The sequence below is a fragment of the Cucumis melo genome, chromosome 8, assembly GCF_025177605.1.
Source record: "Cucumis melo cultivar AY chromosome 8, USDA_Cmelo_AY_1.0, whole genome shotgun sequence".
Classification (NCBI taxonomy): Eukaryota; Viridiplantae; Streptophyta; class Magnoliopsida; order Cucurbitales; family Cucurbitaceae; genus Cucumis; species Cucumis melo.
The window spans coordinates 32,616,020-32,636,081 of NC_066864.1; the positions used below are offsets into that span (position 1 = coordinate 32,616,020).

The 20,062-nt window shown below is 35.9% G+C and overlaps 1 protein-coding gene and 1 pseudogene across 1 annotated transcript in view; both read right to left on the reverse strand.

The window, feature by feature from the left end:
- LOC103491317 (translation factor GUF1 homolog, chloroplastic) overlaps positions 1 to 20,062 on the reverse strand; it is a 78,364-nt gene that overhangs the window by 13,263 nt on the left and 45,039 nt on the right. The window contains exons 9-17 of the mRNA XM_051089157.1: positions 17,840 to 17,936; positions 17,653 to 17,724; positions 16,116 to 16,270; positions 15,950 to 16,007; positions 15,367 to 15,447; positions 10,120 to 10,206; positions 9,319 to 9,390; positions 9,102 to 9,236; positions 5,079 to 5,152 (exon numbers count right to left, since the gene is read on the reverse strand). Coding sequence (XP_050945114.1) covers positions 5,079 to 5,152; positions 9,102 to 9,236; positions 9,319 to 9,390; positions 10,120 to 10,206; positions 15,367 to 15,447; positions 15,950 to 16,007; positions 16,116 to 16,270; positions 17,653 to 17,724; positions 17,840 to 17,936 — 831 coding nt within the window. The remainder of the gene's footprint in view (positions 1 to 5,078; positions 5,153 to 9,101; positions 9,237 to 9,318; positions 9,391 to 10,119; positions 10,207 to 15,366; positions 15,448 to 15,949; positions 16,008 to 16,115; positions 16,271 to 17,652; positions 17,725 to 17,839; positions 17,937 to 20,062) is intronic.
- Positions 9,328 to 14,444, reverse strand: LOC103491308 (60S ribosomal protein L14-1-like; annotated as a pseudogene).

The window sequence follows — 20,062 nt, forward strand, 5'->3', positions numbered from 1 at the left end:
ATCAAAATAGATTAAATGATGAGTTAAACAAGGATGAGGAACTTAGACAAAGTAAAAGGATGAAGATTTCAAAATCATTTAGGCCTGATTTTTTAACCCTCAAACATTTAAAGAGACCATGTCCTCCCCTAAAGCTCCATATTGGAAAGAGGCTGTGAATAGTGAAATTGAGTTCGTTATGCATAACCAACTTGGGAGCTAGTTGATCTTCCATTAGGAAGTAAACTACTTGGTTGCAAATGGATTTTCAAACGAAAGATGAAGACCGATGGGTCAATAGATAAATATAAGGCAAGACTTGTTGCCAAAGGTTATAAGCAATAAGAAGGACTTGACTATTTTGATACATACTCACCAGTTACTAGAATTACTTCCATTTGCATGCTCATAGCAATATCAGCTTTGCATGGATTTGAGATACATCATATGGATGTCAAAACAACATTTTTAAATGGTGAGTTAAATGAAGAGATCTACATGCAACAACTTGAAGGGTTTGTTTTCCCCGGTTAAGAAAAGAAAGTTTGCAAATTAACTAGGTCTCTTTATGGACTAAAACAAGCACCAAAACAATAGCATGAAAAATTTGACAATGTAATGATGGCCAATGGATTTAAAATCAATGAATGTGACAAATGTGTATATGTCAAAAGGAATCAGAATGACCATGTCATTGTGTGCCTGTATGTTGATGATATGCTAATTATAGGTAGCAATATCAACATTATTAAGACTATCAAATAAATGTTTGCCAATAAATTTGAGATGAAAGACATGGATGTTTCAGACGTTATTCTAGGTATTAAAATTTCTAAAACCCCACAAGGGTTAATGCTGTCTCAATCACATTATGTTGATACAATATTGAAGAAATATAAAAAATATGACATTGTGATTGCAAAGACCCCAATTGATGCTAGTCTCCATTTAGGTAAAAATAATGGAGATAGTATAGCACAATTAGAATACTCTCACATCATTGGTAGTTTAATGTACATTATGAGTTGTACACGTCCTGATATAGCGTATGTTGTAAGCAAGTTAAGTCGCTATACAAGTAATCCAGGTCAAGATCATCGGAAAGCTATCTTGAGAATTTTAGGATACTTAAAGCATACTAAAAATTATGGATTACACTATACTCATTATCCTGCTGTACTTAGAGGTGATAGTGATGCCAACTGGATATCAAGCACTAAAGACTCTAAATCCACAAGTGGTTACATTTTTATCCTTGGCGGTGGGGTTGTATCTTGAAAATCTTCCAAACAAACATGTATAACACGATCTACAATGGAATCTGAATTTATAGCTCTAGACAAGGCTGAGGAAGAAGTAGAATGGTTTCATAATTTTTTAGAAGATATTCCCAATTGGTCTAAACCGATGCCTGCAATATGTATACATAGTGATAGCCAGACAGCTATTGGAAGGGTACGAAATATTATGTATAATGGTAAGTCTCGATATATACGATGAAGACATAATACAATCAGACAACTACTCTCTAGTGGAATTATCACAATTGACCTTGTGAGGTCAAAAGATAATATTGTGGATCCACTTACTAAAGGTCCAACTAGAGAGTTGGTTGAAAGTTCATAAAAAAGAATGGGATTAAAGCCTGTAACATGAAGTTACCTAAAGAGGCAACCCAACCTAGTTGACTGGAGATCACAAAATCTAGGTTCAATGGGAAAACCGATTTCTAGATAACATAATGAGCACTGCATTAACATCTTTCACCCATTCTACGAACGATGAAGTAGTGCTAGTATGAGTTTAGGGTAAGCATCGTGCTTTTAGTGATTTTTATGAGTGATAATTATTAATAATAATAATAATAAAAAGAGCATATACGATGTTCTGTACAGAAATCACCTATGTGAGTGTGAAGGGGCTGCTTCTATGAGAATTTTAAGGCGAATTCTCTAAAACACTCATGAGACTAGGCGGTGTTCAAGACCAAAACGAACACAATCATGAGAACAAACTTTGTTATAATGAGAAGTTGTGTGATATCTATTGTTTTAGTTTACTCTAGAACGGTTAACAGTTCAAGGCATCATGTCCACTGATTAACCAAGTAAACTCGATTGATGTTCACTAGGGAAAGTTCAAAGTTTATACTACTTATCCTCATACAAGTTCTCCATTAGAAAATACCGAACGCTTATTTTCTTCCATTTGCCAACTTACCATTTATGGGAGAATTATTGGAATAAATGATTATTATTCGTGTTTCTTCATGAACGGATGTATCATGAATGGATGCATTACTTCATGAAAACCGATAACTATTTGTGTTTCTTCATGAATAGATGCATCATGAGTGGATACATCGCTTCATGAAAAGTGTTATAGAAAAAAGAATACGACTTTTCGAATGACCACGAATAAGTCTATCAATAGGTCCTTTTCTATTTGGTTGAAGAAGAGGAAAATTTTCATTATCATCTGTCTTCTTCCAAAAACTATCTCTCCATTATCCACAATCTTCACGTTCGGTAGATCAACAAAGTTTTGTTCGTTGATCTTCTAAATGGGGCGCTACTCTTAGAAGAAAGGTAATTTGTTCTATCCTGGGAGACAATTACTCTAAAAACTCAAGCACTAGGGTGAGTAAATTTGTCTTAAGGAGACAACGTGAATTCGTTGGGCTCAGATATATATATATATATATATATATGCACATGTTTTCCTGTTTTGTTGTATTGATAATTTTCATAACAGTTATTAAATTCCTTGTTCAAAGTGCCCCAAGTATCAACATTTCTTTTACCAATATCTAGTCGTTCAGGCCAGCCCATTGCCATGAAGTGGAAGATTTGTTGGTTGCGTTCAAACTAAAGTTGCACGAACAGGGCTTTAGACATGTTATCCCAAATAATTCTCAACCTCTTCATCAAAACTGGAACCCTAAACAACCGAACATCAAAAACCCAAGCAACTTTGAAAAGAGAAGTTCCCCCAACAGTTAGCTGAATAAGAGCAATTAACTGAAAAACTGCTCGCTGGATCTGATGACCAATGTCTTCTGTCATCAGAATCTAACACCCACTTATGTGAGAGTAGGTGAAGCAAAGATTGGAAGCCTGAAATTTCGTCCTCTTTTAAAAGTCTTCAAAAAAACAATTCACCAAAACATGGTGGAATGGTCCCACTGTGCAGCGACAAAAACCACTTGGTAGCAATTCTAAATAACTTTAGAAATTGAAGACCAAGGGGAATATCATCGAACCAAAAATCAGACCAGAAATCGTTTTTGTTGGCCCTTTAGAGCTTGAATAAGGCCAAGGATTCCACCTTCCTCGAAGCTTTTGAGATGCTAATCCACCTTTAGTAATCACAAACATTTCCTTTCCTTTATTTAGTGACATTTCTTGCGTATCCTTCAACAGCTTCTCGATGTTTCTACTCATGATCAACATTGTTAAACGGTAAAAAAAGAAAACACTAGGTTTATGCGGAAAACCCTAGAACAGGGAGAAAAAACTACGATAAACACTTTTTATTATTTTCACATACTAGGAAAGATCCAAAAAGAGACAACTTTACAGGCTCTAGCAAACCCTAATACAAAAAAGAAATAAATTTACTAATACAAAAAAAGAAATAAATTTAGGGTAAAGTAAAATACTAACATACCTTCGGAACTAAAAACTATATACAAAGCCCCTTATTTCCATCAAACATCATTTCTTCGAGGATCTTGACCTCCTCATTCCTGTCTAATCGTTGTTCCAACTGTTTTTGTGTCATTCTCATTTGCTTGGGATTAACGTGCTTTCACCCAAAAGCTTAAGCTGGTGGTTGAAGGCCCAAAAGCTTAAGCCGGTGGTTGAAGCAAATATTTGAAAAGCCCAACAAGTGAAAATCAATTTTACTTCACTTGTGGGCTTGAAATATTTGAAAAATCCAACAAGTGGAAATTAATTTTAATTGGGGAGGAAACGACATTATCTCACTTGTGGGCTTGAAATATTTGAAATGCCCAACAAGTGGAAATTAATTTTATTTGGGGAGAAAACAACAATGCAACATGTTAGGACCTCCCTAGACCACTTGCTCTGGTACTATATTAAACTACAAATTTACCCAAAAGTTTAAGCTGGTGGTTGAAGGCAAATTTAATTATATATCACCAACACCAATTATTAGGTTTTCACCTATTAGAACTTGGAAGCGTGTGATGAACCCTCCAAATAAATAATCACCAAATAAAATATTTGAGAGGAAATAAAAACACTTATTGGAAGACTTCAACTCTTTTTGTGTGTATTCTACTTGTACACTTGGATGATATAGATTACAACATTTCAATCCTATTTATAGGATTGTCATGAGCATAACTCATACCACAATTAAACACAACAATTTAAATCCTACACTTAATTAATGCGAAACTCTCACTAAATTAACTCTAACATTTGAACTGACATCCTTTAATTTTTTCCAAACTCTCATAAATCAATTCACATATAACTTATTTACTTAAAACATGTTTAATTTTCAACACCACCGTAACTTCTGCACTAAGAAAAAAGCCATCAGTGCAAAAACAATAGAGGGAAAAAGCTCTTTTGGATGATTCGAAGGCACTAATATCCTCTCCTCCAAGCAAACTTCTATAGCCAAAATGAACCCTGCATAAACCTCACCCCTCCCCCTCTTCACAAACTTGTACGTTCTTCCTTTCGTTCCACTAACGATACAGTCTGGTTTCCACTAACCATCTGTCAAAGGTGAAATTCCTTCTGACCCCGTCCTTATTCCGCCTCTCATAGATATGCAAAATAGGAGACCTTGCAATTTTCTGTAGAAGCCCCCTCTTTTATTCCTCCATTCTATCAATTTCTCCATTGCAATTACTTCGTTCCTTGTTTGTAGGAATGGGCTAATTTCTATATCGTTGTCAATTAAGGAGGATTCTGATTTCTGAATATAAGAAATGTTCAAAATACTAATTCTATTATGCGAATAAGCAAAAACACACTAGGAACAATGATTGCGTCCTTCTGAAAAAAAGAAACACACTCGAATTTAGAAAACTGTATACTAAAATTATGTGCTTTTACCCAATAAAGGAGTACTCCATGCTTGCATAACCTTTGCTTCTGGATTTCAGTTGGTCAAAGAAATCACCTACCATCTGAGGAGAGGGAAGTAAATAAATATAAATACCTACCAGAAAAATAAAACAAGAAAAAGAGTGAAAAGATGCCGGGATAATGAGAATAAAATTTTTATAGATGTTGAAATTTGCAGTTTCTTTTAATTAAAATTACTTTTATCATTTTCATTTCTTTTTTAAGTTTCTTTTAGTGCTATTAGATTTAATTTTCAGTGTTTGTCTTTCCACTTCCAGTTTTACATTTAATATTTGTTAGAATTAGTAGGCTCAAGCCCGAGGAAAGATATGGATATTCTTTCCTTTTTTATAATAAGCTCTTGTTGTCTATTTATTTTCCCCCACTGTATCTTTTGTAAATATGAGAAAATAATAAGAAGAATTTGTTCGTGGTTTTTCTCCTGGTTCTTGAATTTCCACGTAACTAGGTGTTATTTTTCCTTTTTACCGCTTTCAATATGGTAACAGGGAGGAATAATGACGAAACCCTAGACATCAGTATTGATGGAACCCAAACAGAGGAAAACCACGAGACAGTCGCTGTCAGAATCAGCACCATTGTTGCCGCTGCCAAGGACAACCTGCTCCGTCAACTTCAGACACCGTCGACGAGCAGTCCTAACCTACCCTTACAGCCAGCCATGTCGTGTAGTGGGGTTTACCAGCCGCACACGCCAAGCAGATCCGTCCATGCACTGCCGCTGCCAAACGCATTTGTCCATGCACCACCGCCGATAAACTCTGTAATTCAGCCAGTGCAATCCCAACCGTATTCCTCTGTCCAGCCGCAACACCCTTCTGCTCTGCCGCCAATCCACACACCACAAACCCGCCCCTGCCAAACACGTTTGTCCATGCGCTGCCGCTGATTAACTCCGCAATTCAGCTAGTGCCAGTCCAGCGGCAACACCCTTCTGTTCAGCCGCCAGTCCACACGCTGCAAACCCAGTCGGGACCATATGTCCATGAGCTGCTGCTGCCTTCTGTTCAAGCACCTCAGCTGTGTATCTCATAAATCGAATGCCAACTAAAGTTTTGAATTTCAAAACTCCCCTGAATCACTTCAAAGATTTTTTTTCCTGCTGTTTACGTTGTTTTCTGGCTTACCAATAAAAGTTTTCAGGTGTACAGCTTATGTTCATACTCCTACCCCTACACTAACTAGACTTGATCCTCAAGTTGTTAAATGCATTTTCGTCCATAAAAAGGCTTACAAATGTTTTCACCCTTCAACTAAAATGTTTCTTGAGAGTATGGATGTGTCTTTTGTAGAAAATCAACCTTTTTTTAGCCCAAATTTTCTCAAGGGGAAGACATCTAACCTTGAAGATAATTTTCGGAGCATTTCCCCTCCCTCAAACATCACTAGTCCTGAAATTATGAGTTGTAATCCTTTCATGCCAAGTGTGGAAAGGTCTTCTTCGAGGGGAGAAATACTCATAGAAACCTGAACTTTGGGTTTATACTAGAAGAAACTTGCCTCAAAATAACCGAGAACAAACGGTTGATCTTTCACAGAACCAATATAATTCTCTGATGAATGATTCTACAAATCTAGGTAACATACATTCTCCTCCTCATGATTCATAATTTTCCTAATCCTCCTCAAAACTTCTTAATTGATGTCTCTGATCTTGACATTCCAATTGCCCACAAGAAAGGTACCCATCAATGTACAAAACATCACATTGCAAACTCTCTTTCTTATCACAAAATGTCTCACAGTCATAAAGCTTTCACATCCAAAATAACCGACATATTTGTTCCAAGGAATGTACAGGACGCCTTAAATGATTTGAATTGGAAATTGGCAGTAACGGAAGTGATGAATGCACTGAAACAAAATTGCACATGGTACAAAAGACAAGAAAATAGTTGGATGCAAGTGGGTGTTCACTGTAAAATGTGATGCTGATGGTAGTATTGAAAAATACAACGCCAGATTGGTTGCTAAAGGGTTTACTCAGACCTATAGAGTTGATTATTAAGAGACATTTGCTCTAGTTGCTAAAATTAATTCCATCAGAATTTTGCTATCTGTTGCAATTAATTTTGATCGACTTCTTTATCAACTGGATGATAAGAATGACTTTCTCAATGGGAATCTTGAAAAAGAGGTATCTATGGACTTGCCACATAGTTTTGAGGTAGATCTCGGGATTAACAAAGTGTGCAAGTTAAAGAAATCAATATACGATCTTAAACGGTCTCCTAGAGCCTGGTTTGAACATTTTGAAAAAGCAATCATGATTTATAGATTTAGCCAAAGTCAAGCTGATCGTACTATGCTCAACATACACAAAAGTATTGGTTATGGTTTTGATAGCTTACGTTGATGAAATCATTCTTACAAGCAAAAATGAGATTCGACTGAATTTCATGAAGAAAAAGCTAGCTAATGATCTTTATTAATAGCCAAAAGGAAAGATGAGCTCAAAGTACAAGAGAGTTAGACAAGAGCTAATGATTTCCAAATCAAAGACCTAGGAACTTTAAAATATTTCCTTGGCATGGAGTTTTCCAAGTATAAAAGTGACATTCTAACCAAAGGAAATATATTCTTGAGCAGCATAGCTGAAACTCTCATCGAGCAGAGCCTAAAATTGGAAGTTGCTACTGAAAAAGAAATAAAAGAAAAAGAAAAGTATCAGAGATTTGTGGGGAGACTTATATATCTCTCTCACACACATCCTGACATCACTTTGCAGTTACTACGGTAGGTAAGTCAGTTCATGCAGGCTCCTGAACCAGCTTATTTTGATGTTGTTTATAGAATCCTAAGATATTTGAAAGATGCTCCAGGAAAAGGCATATTGTTTAAAAAACACGACCACCTATAAGTGTCGAAGTGTACACTAAAGCTGATTGGACAGGTAGTACAACTGACTGAAGATCCACTTCAGGTTATTACTTCTTTGTTGGAGGAAATCTAGTTACTTGCAAAGTGAAAAGCAGAGTATGGTTGCAGGAAGTAGTGCAAAAGAAGAATTTAGGGCCGGCCCACGGTATTTGTGAGGGCATATGGATAAGAAGACTATTGGAAGAATTGACATTCTCCTAGACAATGCCTATGAACATTTATTGTGATAACAAGACAACAATTTCCATTGCCCACAATCCACTCCTTCATGATCGGAAGAAACATATTCAAGTTGATAAACACTTCATAAAATTGAAGATTGTTCAAGGAATAATATGCATTCCTTATCTTCCAACAACATAACAAATTGCAGATGTGTTAACTAAAGGTCTTCCAAAATGGTAATTCAATAACTTAATTAACAAGCTAGCTATGGATGATATCTTCAAACCAGCTTGAGGGGGAGTGTCGATTATTTCTTTTGTTAATTCTTTCCTTTATTGTTAATATTTTCATTGTTTTTAAAGATATATTTGTGTATTTATTAATTTTTCCTTATTTTGTATTTTCCTACTTTGTATTGGGTATTTCTTCTATTTAAGAAAACCCTTTTCTTTCTAAGTGAAATAAGAGAAAATACATTCTACACAAGAACCAATTACAAATAAGGAAAACATAATTTTCGCAAATATAATACAACCAATCCAATCAAATATAATGCAAAAAAGGAAATAATCAACATGTTCCATGTGTTCATGTTGAAGAAGTATATTCTGAATCCTTCGCATCTATTACAAGCACAGCCAGTGAGATTGAAGGAGAACCTGTCCTATGAGGAAGAACCAGTGAAGATCTTAAACAGAAGGGAACAAGGGAATTAACTTAACTTTCGCCCAATTACCCAATTTAACCCCTTTCTACTTACATCAACAACCTACACAAGTTCAACAACTGAAGGATCTGAATTAAAATTCCAATGTTCCTGAAATATTACATGATACAACACAAGATGATATGGACAGACACATTGATGTAAGGAAAGTTGTTCGCTCATTACAAATAAAGAATGAGAATAATAATAAAAACGAAAAATATTGACAATAAACTTACTTCTGCTAGTGGCAGTGCATAAGTGATTGACGCTCTAACTTCTGTAATAAATTTCATTTCTTGAAACTCTCCTCTTCTTTCCTGGGCTAATTCCATCAGGGGTCCAATATACTCTTTTGGTGTAAGCATCTCAATCTATGATTAGATTGAAACAACATATCATATTACTACATACAATAATTAGATATGATAAGTGCGTCCGAGCATAGAAAAAGACCTTCACAAATGGCTCTTCAATTGACCTCCTTTTTCCAGGCTCAGGAAGTAGGGATGGATTTGAGCATTCAACCTTAAGAAATGAAAATTTTGTCATAAGGTTAGCATGAGATAACAAAAAGTTTTAATTTCCAAAGGTCAATAATTATTTGTCCCATCTTAAGTTATGCGCACATACCCACATATGCAGTTGCATTCAATGAACAAAAACATTAGAGGAAGGAGCATTAATATTTCTACATTGGTAAATGGAGAAACAAGTAAAGTGTAAAAGTTTAATCTTAATTTTATAGAAGTGTCAGTTAAATTGAAAGCTGGAGTGGAGCAAACATCAGCTATCACCAAACACCATTAAAGTGTCACCGTAAAAAAAAAAAAAAAAAAAAAAAAAAAAGTAGATAATAAAAATTAATTCACTCTTTAATTGAAACGAATTTCTCTTTAGCTTATTTTTATAAAAGTGAAATCTCTTCTTATTTCTTTGATTTATTAGTTGCCTCATTGGATTAAAAGTTCCAATATTTTTGTCATGTCCTCTCCCCACCACGTTTTTCAAGATTTAATTGATCCTTCTCGTAAACATGCAAAGGAACATGAACGCTAAGGTTGTATTCAACCCAAGCTTTTGGGTTTTGCAAACAAAGTTTTTTAGGTCATCAAGTTTTTTGAGCAACTGAATAGAACTTTAAGTAACATGTTGCTCTAGATTCACAATAAAAACAAGTAGTATGACATACTATTTCCATTCTTCCAACTACTATAAAATAATGAAGCATAAGCCTTGGAAAAGAGGAGAAATTACAGTATCACCGTTTACACAGTTAACTCTATATACAACACTTGGAGCCGTTGTTATCAGGCTTAGGTTGTATTCCCTTTCAAGTCTTTCCTGCATAAAAGAGCCATTTGTAAGAGTGATAGCTAGTGCAAAATAAGAAGGCATTCTCTCACTTCATTCTATACAATAGAATTCAATACATATAAGCATACGTGGAGACCCTAAATAAGGACTAGCAAATTACAATAAAGGACAAAAGACTAAAACCTTCCATAATTACATATACATACCATAACACTCACCCTCAAGTTGGAGCATATTGAAATCCAAATAAGAAATAGGCGTAATAAGATTAAAAATGGAAGAAGTTGAAACACAATGACTTAAGGCAATAATAATAATACAAAAATGTTTGAACTATAAATCAACAACCTATAGAAGTTAAAAGAAAGTCGTAAGAGCAAAATGAGAAAATCCCTTCAAACAATGAACCTCTAAGCCTCGGCCTCCTTCAACTTTGCAAGCTCTTGCCTAACCAATCCAGCCCTTTTAATCTTTGCGAACATAAGCTTGAACCTCCCGAAGTCATTGAATGAGGCTCTTCTCTTCTTAACAATCAAATTTCTGCCCCAAGAGATTCTCCCATTTCTTCTGAACATCCCCAGCTTTCATGGCTTCAATCAGTTCCTTCTTCTTCGGGACCCGCTTAATATCAATTTTGATATCGGTCAAGGAGAGTCTCTTAAAGTTCATTTGAGAACACTCCATATCAAGGGCATCGACCAAAGCCCGATTCTGGTGAATTACATCAACGATTACAACAAGCTTCCCGTAATCCTCACCGTAGTTGATGAGGGCAATCCTCCCGATCTCAACATACTGCTGGAAAGGCATTTTTGGTGGCTAAGGGTTAGCAACTACGAAAAGCAGTGGCGCCAATGGAGCCCCCTCAAGCTGGAGCATATATAAATATATTAGTCATGTACAGCTTGTTGCATAGGTACTCTACTCGAAATACATTCAAAGTTTTTGTAAAAAATCCTAATTTTTCTCCGATCTTCACACATCTAGTAAACTCCAGGCCTTGTATTTTTCCCGAAGAAAATGACTTGTACGAAAGTGTTCTCCTCTTATTTCTCTTAGAAAGAACAGGTTTTCTTAAATAGAAGAAATGGCCAATACAAAGTAGGAAAACACAAAGAAAGAAAAAATAAATACATAAATGTCTTAGATACAATGGAAATATTAACAATAAATGAAACAATCAACACTCCACCCCAACCTGGTTTGAAGATATCATCCATAGCCAGCTTGTCACTTGGACTCAAAAAGACAGGGTGCAGCTTGTGGGTTCATTACTCTGAAGCTAAGATCTCTTATTAGATCTTCCTTATGCAACTTGGGGTTCACAGTAACAGTGAGGTGTTTTTTATTCTTAAAGGAAACAAGTCTCTTTATTAATAAAAACAATGAGACTAATGCTCAAAGTACAGGAGGATTACACAATGAACATAAAAGAAATTTAGGACTCTTGGACATCTCAACTAGCTTGACACTCCTTTAGTGCCTTCATCACACCCCATAAGAAAGCATAGTAAAGAGTACAATAGTTTTGAAGCCATACAAACAAAAAAAGCCAAACATCCAGCCACAGCTTGTACCAAATCTAATCTAAAAAGAGAAAGCTAAACCAGAAAATACAAGGAACAGTGAGGTGTTTATGGAAGATTTCAGCAACCTGTGGGTCACTACTCGGCTGTTTTTGTTTAATAATTGGAAAGACATCGTAAAAACTTTGGAGGATTACTTTCACACGAAAATTATCATAAACCCATTGTCTACAAATAAAGCTCTTATCAGATCTTCCTTATGCAACTTTGAAGAGCTGGCAGAGAACCCAGTAAGTGGCAGAGGTTTGGGTCATTTCACTTCTTCTTGAGAAGTGTAACAGCTTCAAGAATAGTAGATAGGAAGTAGTAAAAGGGGGTGTGGCAGCTGGATCTACATAAAAAACCTACATTTGTATTAGTGGAGCATCGGAGTTTAGGGTTTAGGGTTGACTTTGGAGGCCTCAAAAGCATTTCTTTAGACACTTTGAATATGATTAATTGCTCGTAAGCTAAAATCGAGGTTAGTCATAATCTCTATGTTTTTGCCAGCAACAGTTGAATTAAGAGATGAAAATTGGGGTCATATACTACTTAATTTTGAGGCCATTTAACTGCTTAAGATCCTAAGGCTATTGAAGAAACATTGTTTCTTGAAGATTTCACTAATCTGATTGACTAGGAAATATTAAATTAAGTTCTTGTTGACAAAGGGGAAGAGATGAATTCTTTGAAAGCTGAATGGACTTTTCTATCTTCGACATTTTCGAAACCAGGATTTTCAAGGAATCACTTATTGGGACGTCAAAAAGAGGAAATATTGAGGAAACTTAAAAAAGACGCTTGAAATGTTTGAGTGGTGTTCCAGGCAAAATGGGAGAAGTCAACCATTTGCGGTGTTAATATTGAGGACAATAAGATCTCCTTGGCGGCATCCATGTTGAATTGCAAACTAGAAGAACTCCCTTTGATGTACCTATATCTTCCTTTGGGAGGATATCCAGAAAGTGCTCCCTTAGACTTACTCTTTGCTCATCTGGCTCTCCAATCTACCCATCTGCTTCAGGTCCAGTTTTCTCATGCCAGAAAACATCTAATTCTATTGAAAGAACCATGAGGAACTTCTTTTGGGAAGGAAACAAGGGCAGAAAATTGAACCACCTAGTGAAATGGAATTTATCTCCAAACCCCAAGGAGATGGAGTATTAGGTTGGACAAGCTAAAATTTAGAAATATGGCTCTCCTTGCCAAGTGGGGGTGGAGTTCCATAGTAGAACAAAATTCACTTTGGTGTAAGGTGGTTCGTAGTATCCACAGCAGTAGCAACTTCCATTGATACACAAGTGGAAAAAAGAACTCAAGTTTAAGTCCTTGGATAAATATTACTAGGGTTAGACGAGCCAAGTCGATTGGGTTGGAAAAATCTTTTATAACTAAAGCACCTTTAACTTTTATCGAGGGTTCCAAACATTCAATATATCCAAAATTAAAAAAGATGTTACCTCTTTTTTCATCTGAATTTCTATAGTAGATGGCATAAAACCACATAAATTTTTCTGAACATGAAGTTTTGCTTCAGCAACATTAACAACGTTCAATGTTTCATTTGCCCTAGGGACTAGTCCACCAAAATATGATGCAATAGCTTCAAAGGTATGCTGGCTCCAGTAATATAAAGGTAAGTTTTTAATCGAGATCGACCCGCCATAACCCTTCACTACTTTCGGACCATGTACCTGCTTGTTCTACCTTTCAAATTCTAAATGAAAAATGATGACAAACTTGCCATTTCCTCGAGTATTCAACAAAACCGTCCAACTCACCTTGATCCAAAAAGAGCAAATCACTTGCAGAAAATGGATTGATAATGACATCAAATTCAAAGTAGAATTTTAGAGTGCTAGCTATTTCTGTCCATTCGTCGAACCAAAACAGTCTTGTAACAGTCCAAAGATTGTTGAAACCGATTTTACAAACTTCAGAATTCTAGATAATCTAATAACAACTTGTACTCCGTTTTTTGGGTGCTAGAACAGAGAAATGAATGTAACTCATTGGCTTCACCTTCTCTGCATAACTATCTTTCAACTCCTTAAAAGTTTGCTCCTCAATCTTCTTGTTGCTGATTGATGACTTAATTGAGACGAGTTCATCTTTGATTAGTTTGTTTGGATGACGTTGTCTTTTGCTTGTTTTACTCTTAATATAATACTCTTGTATTTTGAGCATTAGTCTCATTTATTAATAATAAAGAGGCTTGTCACCATTTGAGAAAAAAAATTGGGTTGAGTACCAAGTCATGTATTCATGTTTTGACTTGAAGCCTCCTAACATTTTGCTGAAGAAAACCCCAACCCGCCTTATCTTGACCTGAGGGAATACAAATGAAGGATGTACCACTTGTACGGGACCAAACAACCCATCTCATTACCCAACCACACTGAGCTCTGAATTTAGAAACTTCAACCATTCCATTTTCAACTGTTCCATTTTTGAAATAAGAATCTATCTTCTGGTTTTTGGCTCAATTCTGAAATGGCTTTGTCAAACTATATAAGCTGGGGGATTGATAAGGGCAGTTTTATGTTGGCTTCAACATCTTCCACTTGAAATGATCCATCCTCGTACGAAATGCAGAAAAACAAGTTATCAATATTACAACTCTCCACTTCCAGTCTCAAAACACACTCGCTGGGAAACTGATAGATGAGTGGTGTCGAAAAGGGGAGGGAAGGGGAAGGGAGAGCGGAGAGAGAACTTACCTCAGTTATCAAGTGATTCCCGTAATTGAACTAAATTAGACATCACTATGGGATCATATTCGGCCATAGGATAGTAACAACCACACCCTGAAGCCACACCAAACGAAATGAACAAATAACAGTCAAAGAACGAGCATAAAATAGCCACAAAATAGAACACAGGCACAACCCCTAGAAACAATTAAATTTCTTTGAAATATCATGACACCCAAATGGATTTGAATGGAACCAAAGGCACAAACTGACCGGAACAAAGATCTGAGATGCACCCAACCAAATTGGAACACAACAAACCCAAGCAAAAGAGGGCATTTTTCCAAAGAACCTCACACCCGTTTAGATTTCGGAGGAACCAAATGCACGAACCAAATGGAAAACACTAGTGGAGACAAACTCAGTCGATGCGCTTGTGTGTGGGGGACTAGGAAGTGTCTTCTACCAGTGCATGAAGCTCACACCCAGCTTCTTCTGGCGAGCAACGAACTCAGATAAGGGCAAACAGTGAAAGCACCTATCTGAGGTGGACGGTGTCAACAGACAATCACTTGAACTCGGTGACACAAACTTAAACCCTACCGAAATGAAGTTTTCAAAAAATAAACAAATAGACGCTCTAAACCCTAGATGTCTCTGATACTATGTTGTAGTTAGAGTGAAATATGAAATAACACCCTTCCTTCCTTCTATAAAATAGAGTTCAATGTATATAGGCATACATGGAAACCCTAAATAAAGACTAGTAAATTACAGTAAAGGACAAAAGACTAAATAGCTCCTATAGTTATATATTCTATGACAACTATAACAATAAGAAAATTTATCTTTCAACGCTGAAAATACATACTAAGGATAAGGATAAGAAGCAGATACATTTCTTTATGAAAAGATAAAAGAAAACGAACCTGGACAATTTCCATGTGGAGAAGACCCAGGAAACCACACCTGAAGCCAAAACCCATTGCATTCGATGTTTCAGGCTCAAACTGTATGAAGTTGAAGTGTCAGAATGATTAAAATTCATATTAGATATTGTTGCAACCAATCAGATTGGTGATTTCCCATCCTGCTATAGTATGAATAATAGGTGGTGTTGATTGTAAATAAGATAATTAGCTGTAGAAACATCAAGGGCTTTATTTTATTCTCAATATAATTATTTCCTTTTATGAATAGCCCTTCTTTCTCCTATATACAAAGGCTATGTATCTTACACTTGAATGTTGGAATACAAAACGAAAAATGATTCCCTGATACAAAAAGAATAGAAGTTTGCTATAAAAAAACCTATTGTCGAACTAAATGCTAAAAACCTCCTTTGGCATAAGAATATGAACTAGCTAATCCTCCCCTGTAAATATTTAACAATTTCTACACCTTCTCGCCGATCTAATCGTATTAAGCAAATCAAATCATCGAGCAATTTAAACTATGTAAAGAATCAACTTAAAACTGAAATATACAAAATAAAATAGATGGCTCAATAACCTTCAACGCAGCATCATTAAGTTGTAGCTTTTCAAGGGCATCACGTAACTCTGGGAACCTGAAAATGCAAAGCACAAAAGTTTAGATTAAGAAGAAACCAAGCCAACCATGATTTTGTAAATTTCAGAACATAGTAAATAAATGAGAATAAGTAGGGGATTAATACTGGTCTGCATCAACTGGAAAAAGGCCACAGAATACCATTGGTGTGGCCTCTTCATATCCAGGTAGAGAGTCTTCGGCTTTTCTACCATGGTGAGTAATGGTGTCCCCGACTCTTGCATCAGCTACTGATCTTATAGAAGCTGAAAGATAGCCAACCTGAAAATGAAAAGGGCAAGAAAATAGAAGAATAATATTGAAATGAGCATCAAAGTTAGATGGAAACATAAAGAAAGAAAAGGTAAGTTCTCTCCCCTCTCTCCTTTCTCCTCTCTCCTCATCATTCCTTTCCAGTAGTCTGTCCTTTCCAATGAGCATCAAAGTTCAGAAGGAAGATTGTCTGTTGTAAAATCAATCGGTCGCATTACTGATGGTAATTGTATCATTGAAGATGTGGAAGCTAATAGATCTATTTCTATTTCTGATGATCAACTCCGATGGACTCAGTCTGCTATATCTATATCAAAACTCCTCAGACCTCCAGTTGATCGATAAAGGACAGCTGAAGGTTTCCATATTTCAAGCAAAGTCCAGGTGGGTCCTTAGTTGTGATCATTGGCCTTATTCAGGTCACCAATTTAAGGGATGAATCAACAAAAAGTCCTTGATCATATTAAGAAATGAAGACCCATCCTTTCTTATGACCTGAAAAGATGTGAAGAAAGGAGAAGTCCCTATATCCCTTTTGTGCTACACACCTCATGAACCACCCTGAAGGAGTTCGAAATTTAGTTAGCCTTGCTCATTCACGTCCTTCATTTCTGTTGTCCAAAAAGAACTTCCATTCTGGTTCTTTCACTAGATTCGCAATAGCTTCCACAAACCATTCAAGTTGGAGCTTAGACACTTTGAGAATTTTTTTGAAATCTACATCCTCAATATGGAAATATCCTCTTTCAAACCATATGCAGTAAAATGAATCTTGGATTTTGCAGCTTTTCACCTCCATGTCTGAAACTATTTATCTTTCCGGAATTAGAGGATGCTGAAGCCTGGGAGAAGCCGTGGAGTGGGGGAGGAGGAGAGAGGACTTACCTTCTCATTTTTGCCAATAGAAGTTGCTGCATATTCTTTTCCAATTACCAACTCCATTTTCTATTTCCTACTTAACCAACAATATGTCTAAAAGAGAAGTTTCCAGCAAAACCACGGCACCCATTCTTTCGGGCATTCAGGAAAGCACATAAGCAAGCTTTATTTTGCAGTCCTAGTTCACAAAGAATTTCAATTATAGCCTAACTTAGTTAACCACCTATCTTCCCTTTGTTCATTTAAGAACTCAAGAGCTTTTTGATCCAATATCACAATGAACTTTTGCCCCAGCAAGTAGTGGAGCCATTTTTGCGCTAACAATGCCTCAGCCATCAGTTCAACCTACTCTCCTTATCGACGACTTACTTTAGAGTTATAAATTAGGGTTGTATCATGTTTAAGGTATACAATAGATTAAATTTTTAAACCCAACTATGAAGAACAGTGAAATAAAAAAGAAAATTGCAGATAATTTCAACAGAGAAACAATAGTTCAGTCAATCATCTACCTCTCCAGCATAAAGTTCCTCCACTTCCAACTGATTGGGAGATAAAACTCCAACTTCATCAGCAAAATAATCCTGTCAGTATAGTGGTTTTAAATTAAATGTATTAGAGAAAAGGAACTCCATTAACTTAAAGTGTAGGAAGAAAGCAAAGGTGGGTAAACAGTTTTTTGAGTATCTAGAAAATTACCTTGTCACTTGCCATGAAATATATTCTATCGCCTCTCTTTATTCGCCCATCAACCACCCGAAAATAAACTATAACACCTCTATATGGATCATAATAACTGCACAAAAACAAGGTAGCCTCATAAAAGATTCAGTAAGTTCATCAACATTTAGATTTTACTGGCAGAACAACGAAGTCCAAGCATTTTTATCAGCAAACTATTTAGTTGAAATTTCTTCTACTTGTGTGTATATTAGTTGATAAAATTTAGTCTTTCTCTATTAAATCACTAATTGACTCAAAATCTGATGTAAACTACCAAAGGGATTTCGAATGAATATTATTCTACCTGCCAAAGGGAGGGCAGTAGAAGATTTAATACAAAGTTAGTTACTAAGTAACTAAGTAACTAACTGGTAACTAACTCAATTGTTTACACCATAATCCACCCCTTTAACACTAGACTTGTCCTCGAGCTGGGTCAGCAAGCTAGAACTCATCGGGGCTTTAGTTTTGTAGTGTTGCTGGGATTTTTCTTTTGAAACGGAGATAAAAACCTCTTTATTAATAAGAACTCAATGTACAAGAGATTTATACAAAGAAAGCAATAAAGAAGTAGTAATCAAGGGAGTTCTATAGGGATCAGGAGGCACACCCGGACATTTCAACTAGGTTAACACCCCCTAATGCCAAGCATCATATCCCGAGTACAAACATAAACAAACCAACATAGAAACAATAATAAAAGCATCCAGCTTGCGACAAAGGTCCAGAAAACAAAATGGGACTAGAAAAAACAGCAAGAAACAAATGGGGAGGCCCAAAAAAAAAAACAATCTCAAAATTAACGACTAAAACAGGGGCAATCCTTCAAGTCTTAAAAAGCAATAGAGAGCTTCAGGTTGTGTAATCTGCAAACAATGAATCTGATGCAGTAACAATTAGGCAAGTTGAGAAAGAAAAAGCAGCCTAGTTAGGGTAAATGTAGTGTTGCTGGGATTTATTTTGTATTTATACATTTGTTTTATTACTTTTCAGCTTTGCATCTGCCTACCATTAGGTATTATATTGTTACTTTTCGATCTTTGCATGACCTTAGCATTGTTCGTTTAATTTGGATATGATAAGGATGCTAAGGGGTGTCAACCTAGTTGAGATGTCTGGGTGCACCTATTGATCCTCTCTCTCTCCCATTTCTAGGCTTCTCTATTATTCTCACTATATAACTCTCTTGTACTTTGAGTTTATTTTTAATAAAGAAGTTTGTATCTGTTTCAAGAAAAAATAAGTCACCCACATTAAAAACTCGGTTGATATTCAACTCTTCTGATAGTTCAATCTTGCAGGCATTAGTATCATATTTTGCTAGCACTTTGCAAGGGCATCTGCTTATCTTTCAACTTTCCGTAAGTTCGGGCTGGGAACCTATCTTATCTTTAGTGTGCCATAACAAGGTCTCCCGCTTGGAAGTGAAGATCTCTTCTCATCTTTCTCTTCTTTATAAAATGCTGTATTTTTTATTAAGTGATCATAATCATATTTATGAAGCATCTGTACACGGTCTGCCATATCTTCTGCTTCATTTTGTATATCCACACCAATATGTAAGTTGGCTATATCAAAAGTGAGTCTAGGAGATTTAGTATAGACAACATCAAAGGAACATTTGAAGGTGGTTCTGTCCTTTTTTTTTTTTTTTTTTTTTTTTTGAAATGAGACGGCCTCTTTAATATAATAATAATGAGACAAAAGCTCATACAAGAGAATTATACACTAAGCATGTAACCATAGATCAGGAGGTGCACCTAGCAACTCAACTAGGTTGACACCCCATAGCACCCTCATCATATCCAAAAAAGCTAAAAACCAAAGGAATAATGTCCAAAGGCAAAAAAAAAAAAAAAAAAAAAAAACCAAAAGAAGTACAAAGAAATACAAATAAAAAGACTAAAAGACTATATCAAACTAAACATCCATCAACTCGCACTGAGACAAAATCGAAATCCTTGGAGAAGGAACACGAGGAGGCTAAAAGTTGATGACTCAGATGTTGGTTTAGGATGGTATATTCATTTAGGCTCATTCTGTAATGAGGAAGCAATGATCTAGGCAAGAGATAAATACTATGTTGAATATCCTGCAAAGATGGGAGCTTTGAAGGTTCATCTTTGATACTTGGATATTGATCCAATAGATCTTAGTTTTTTAGAGGAATATTTCCAGAGGAGTCATTTAAAGCATGGC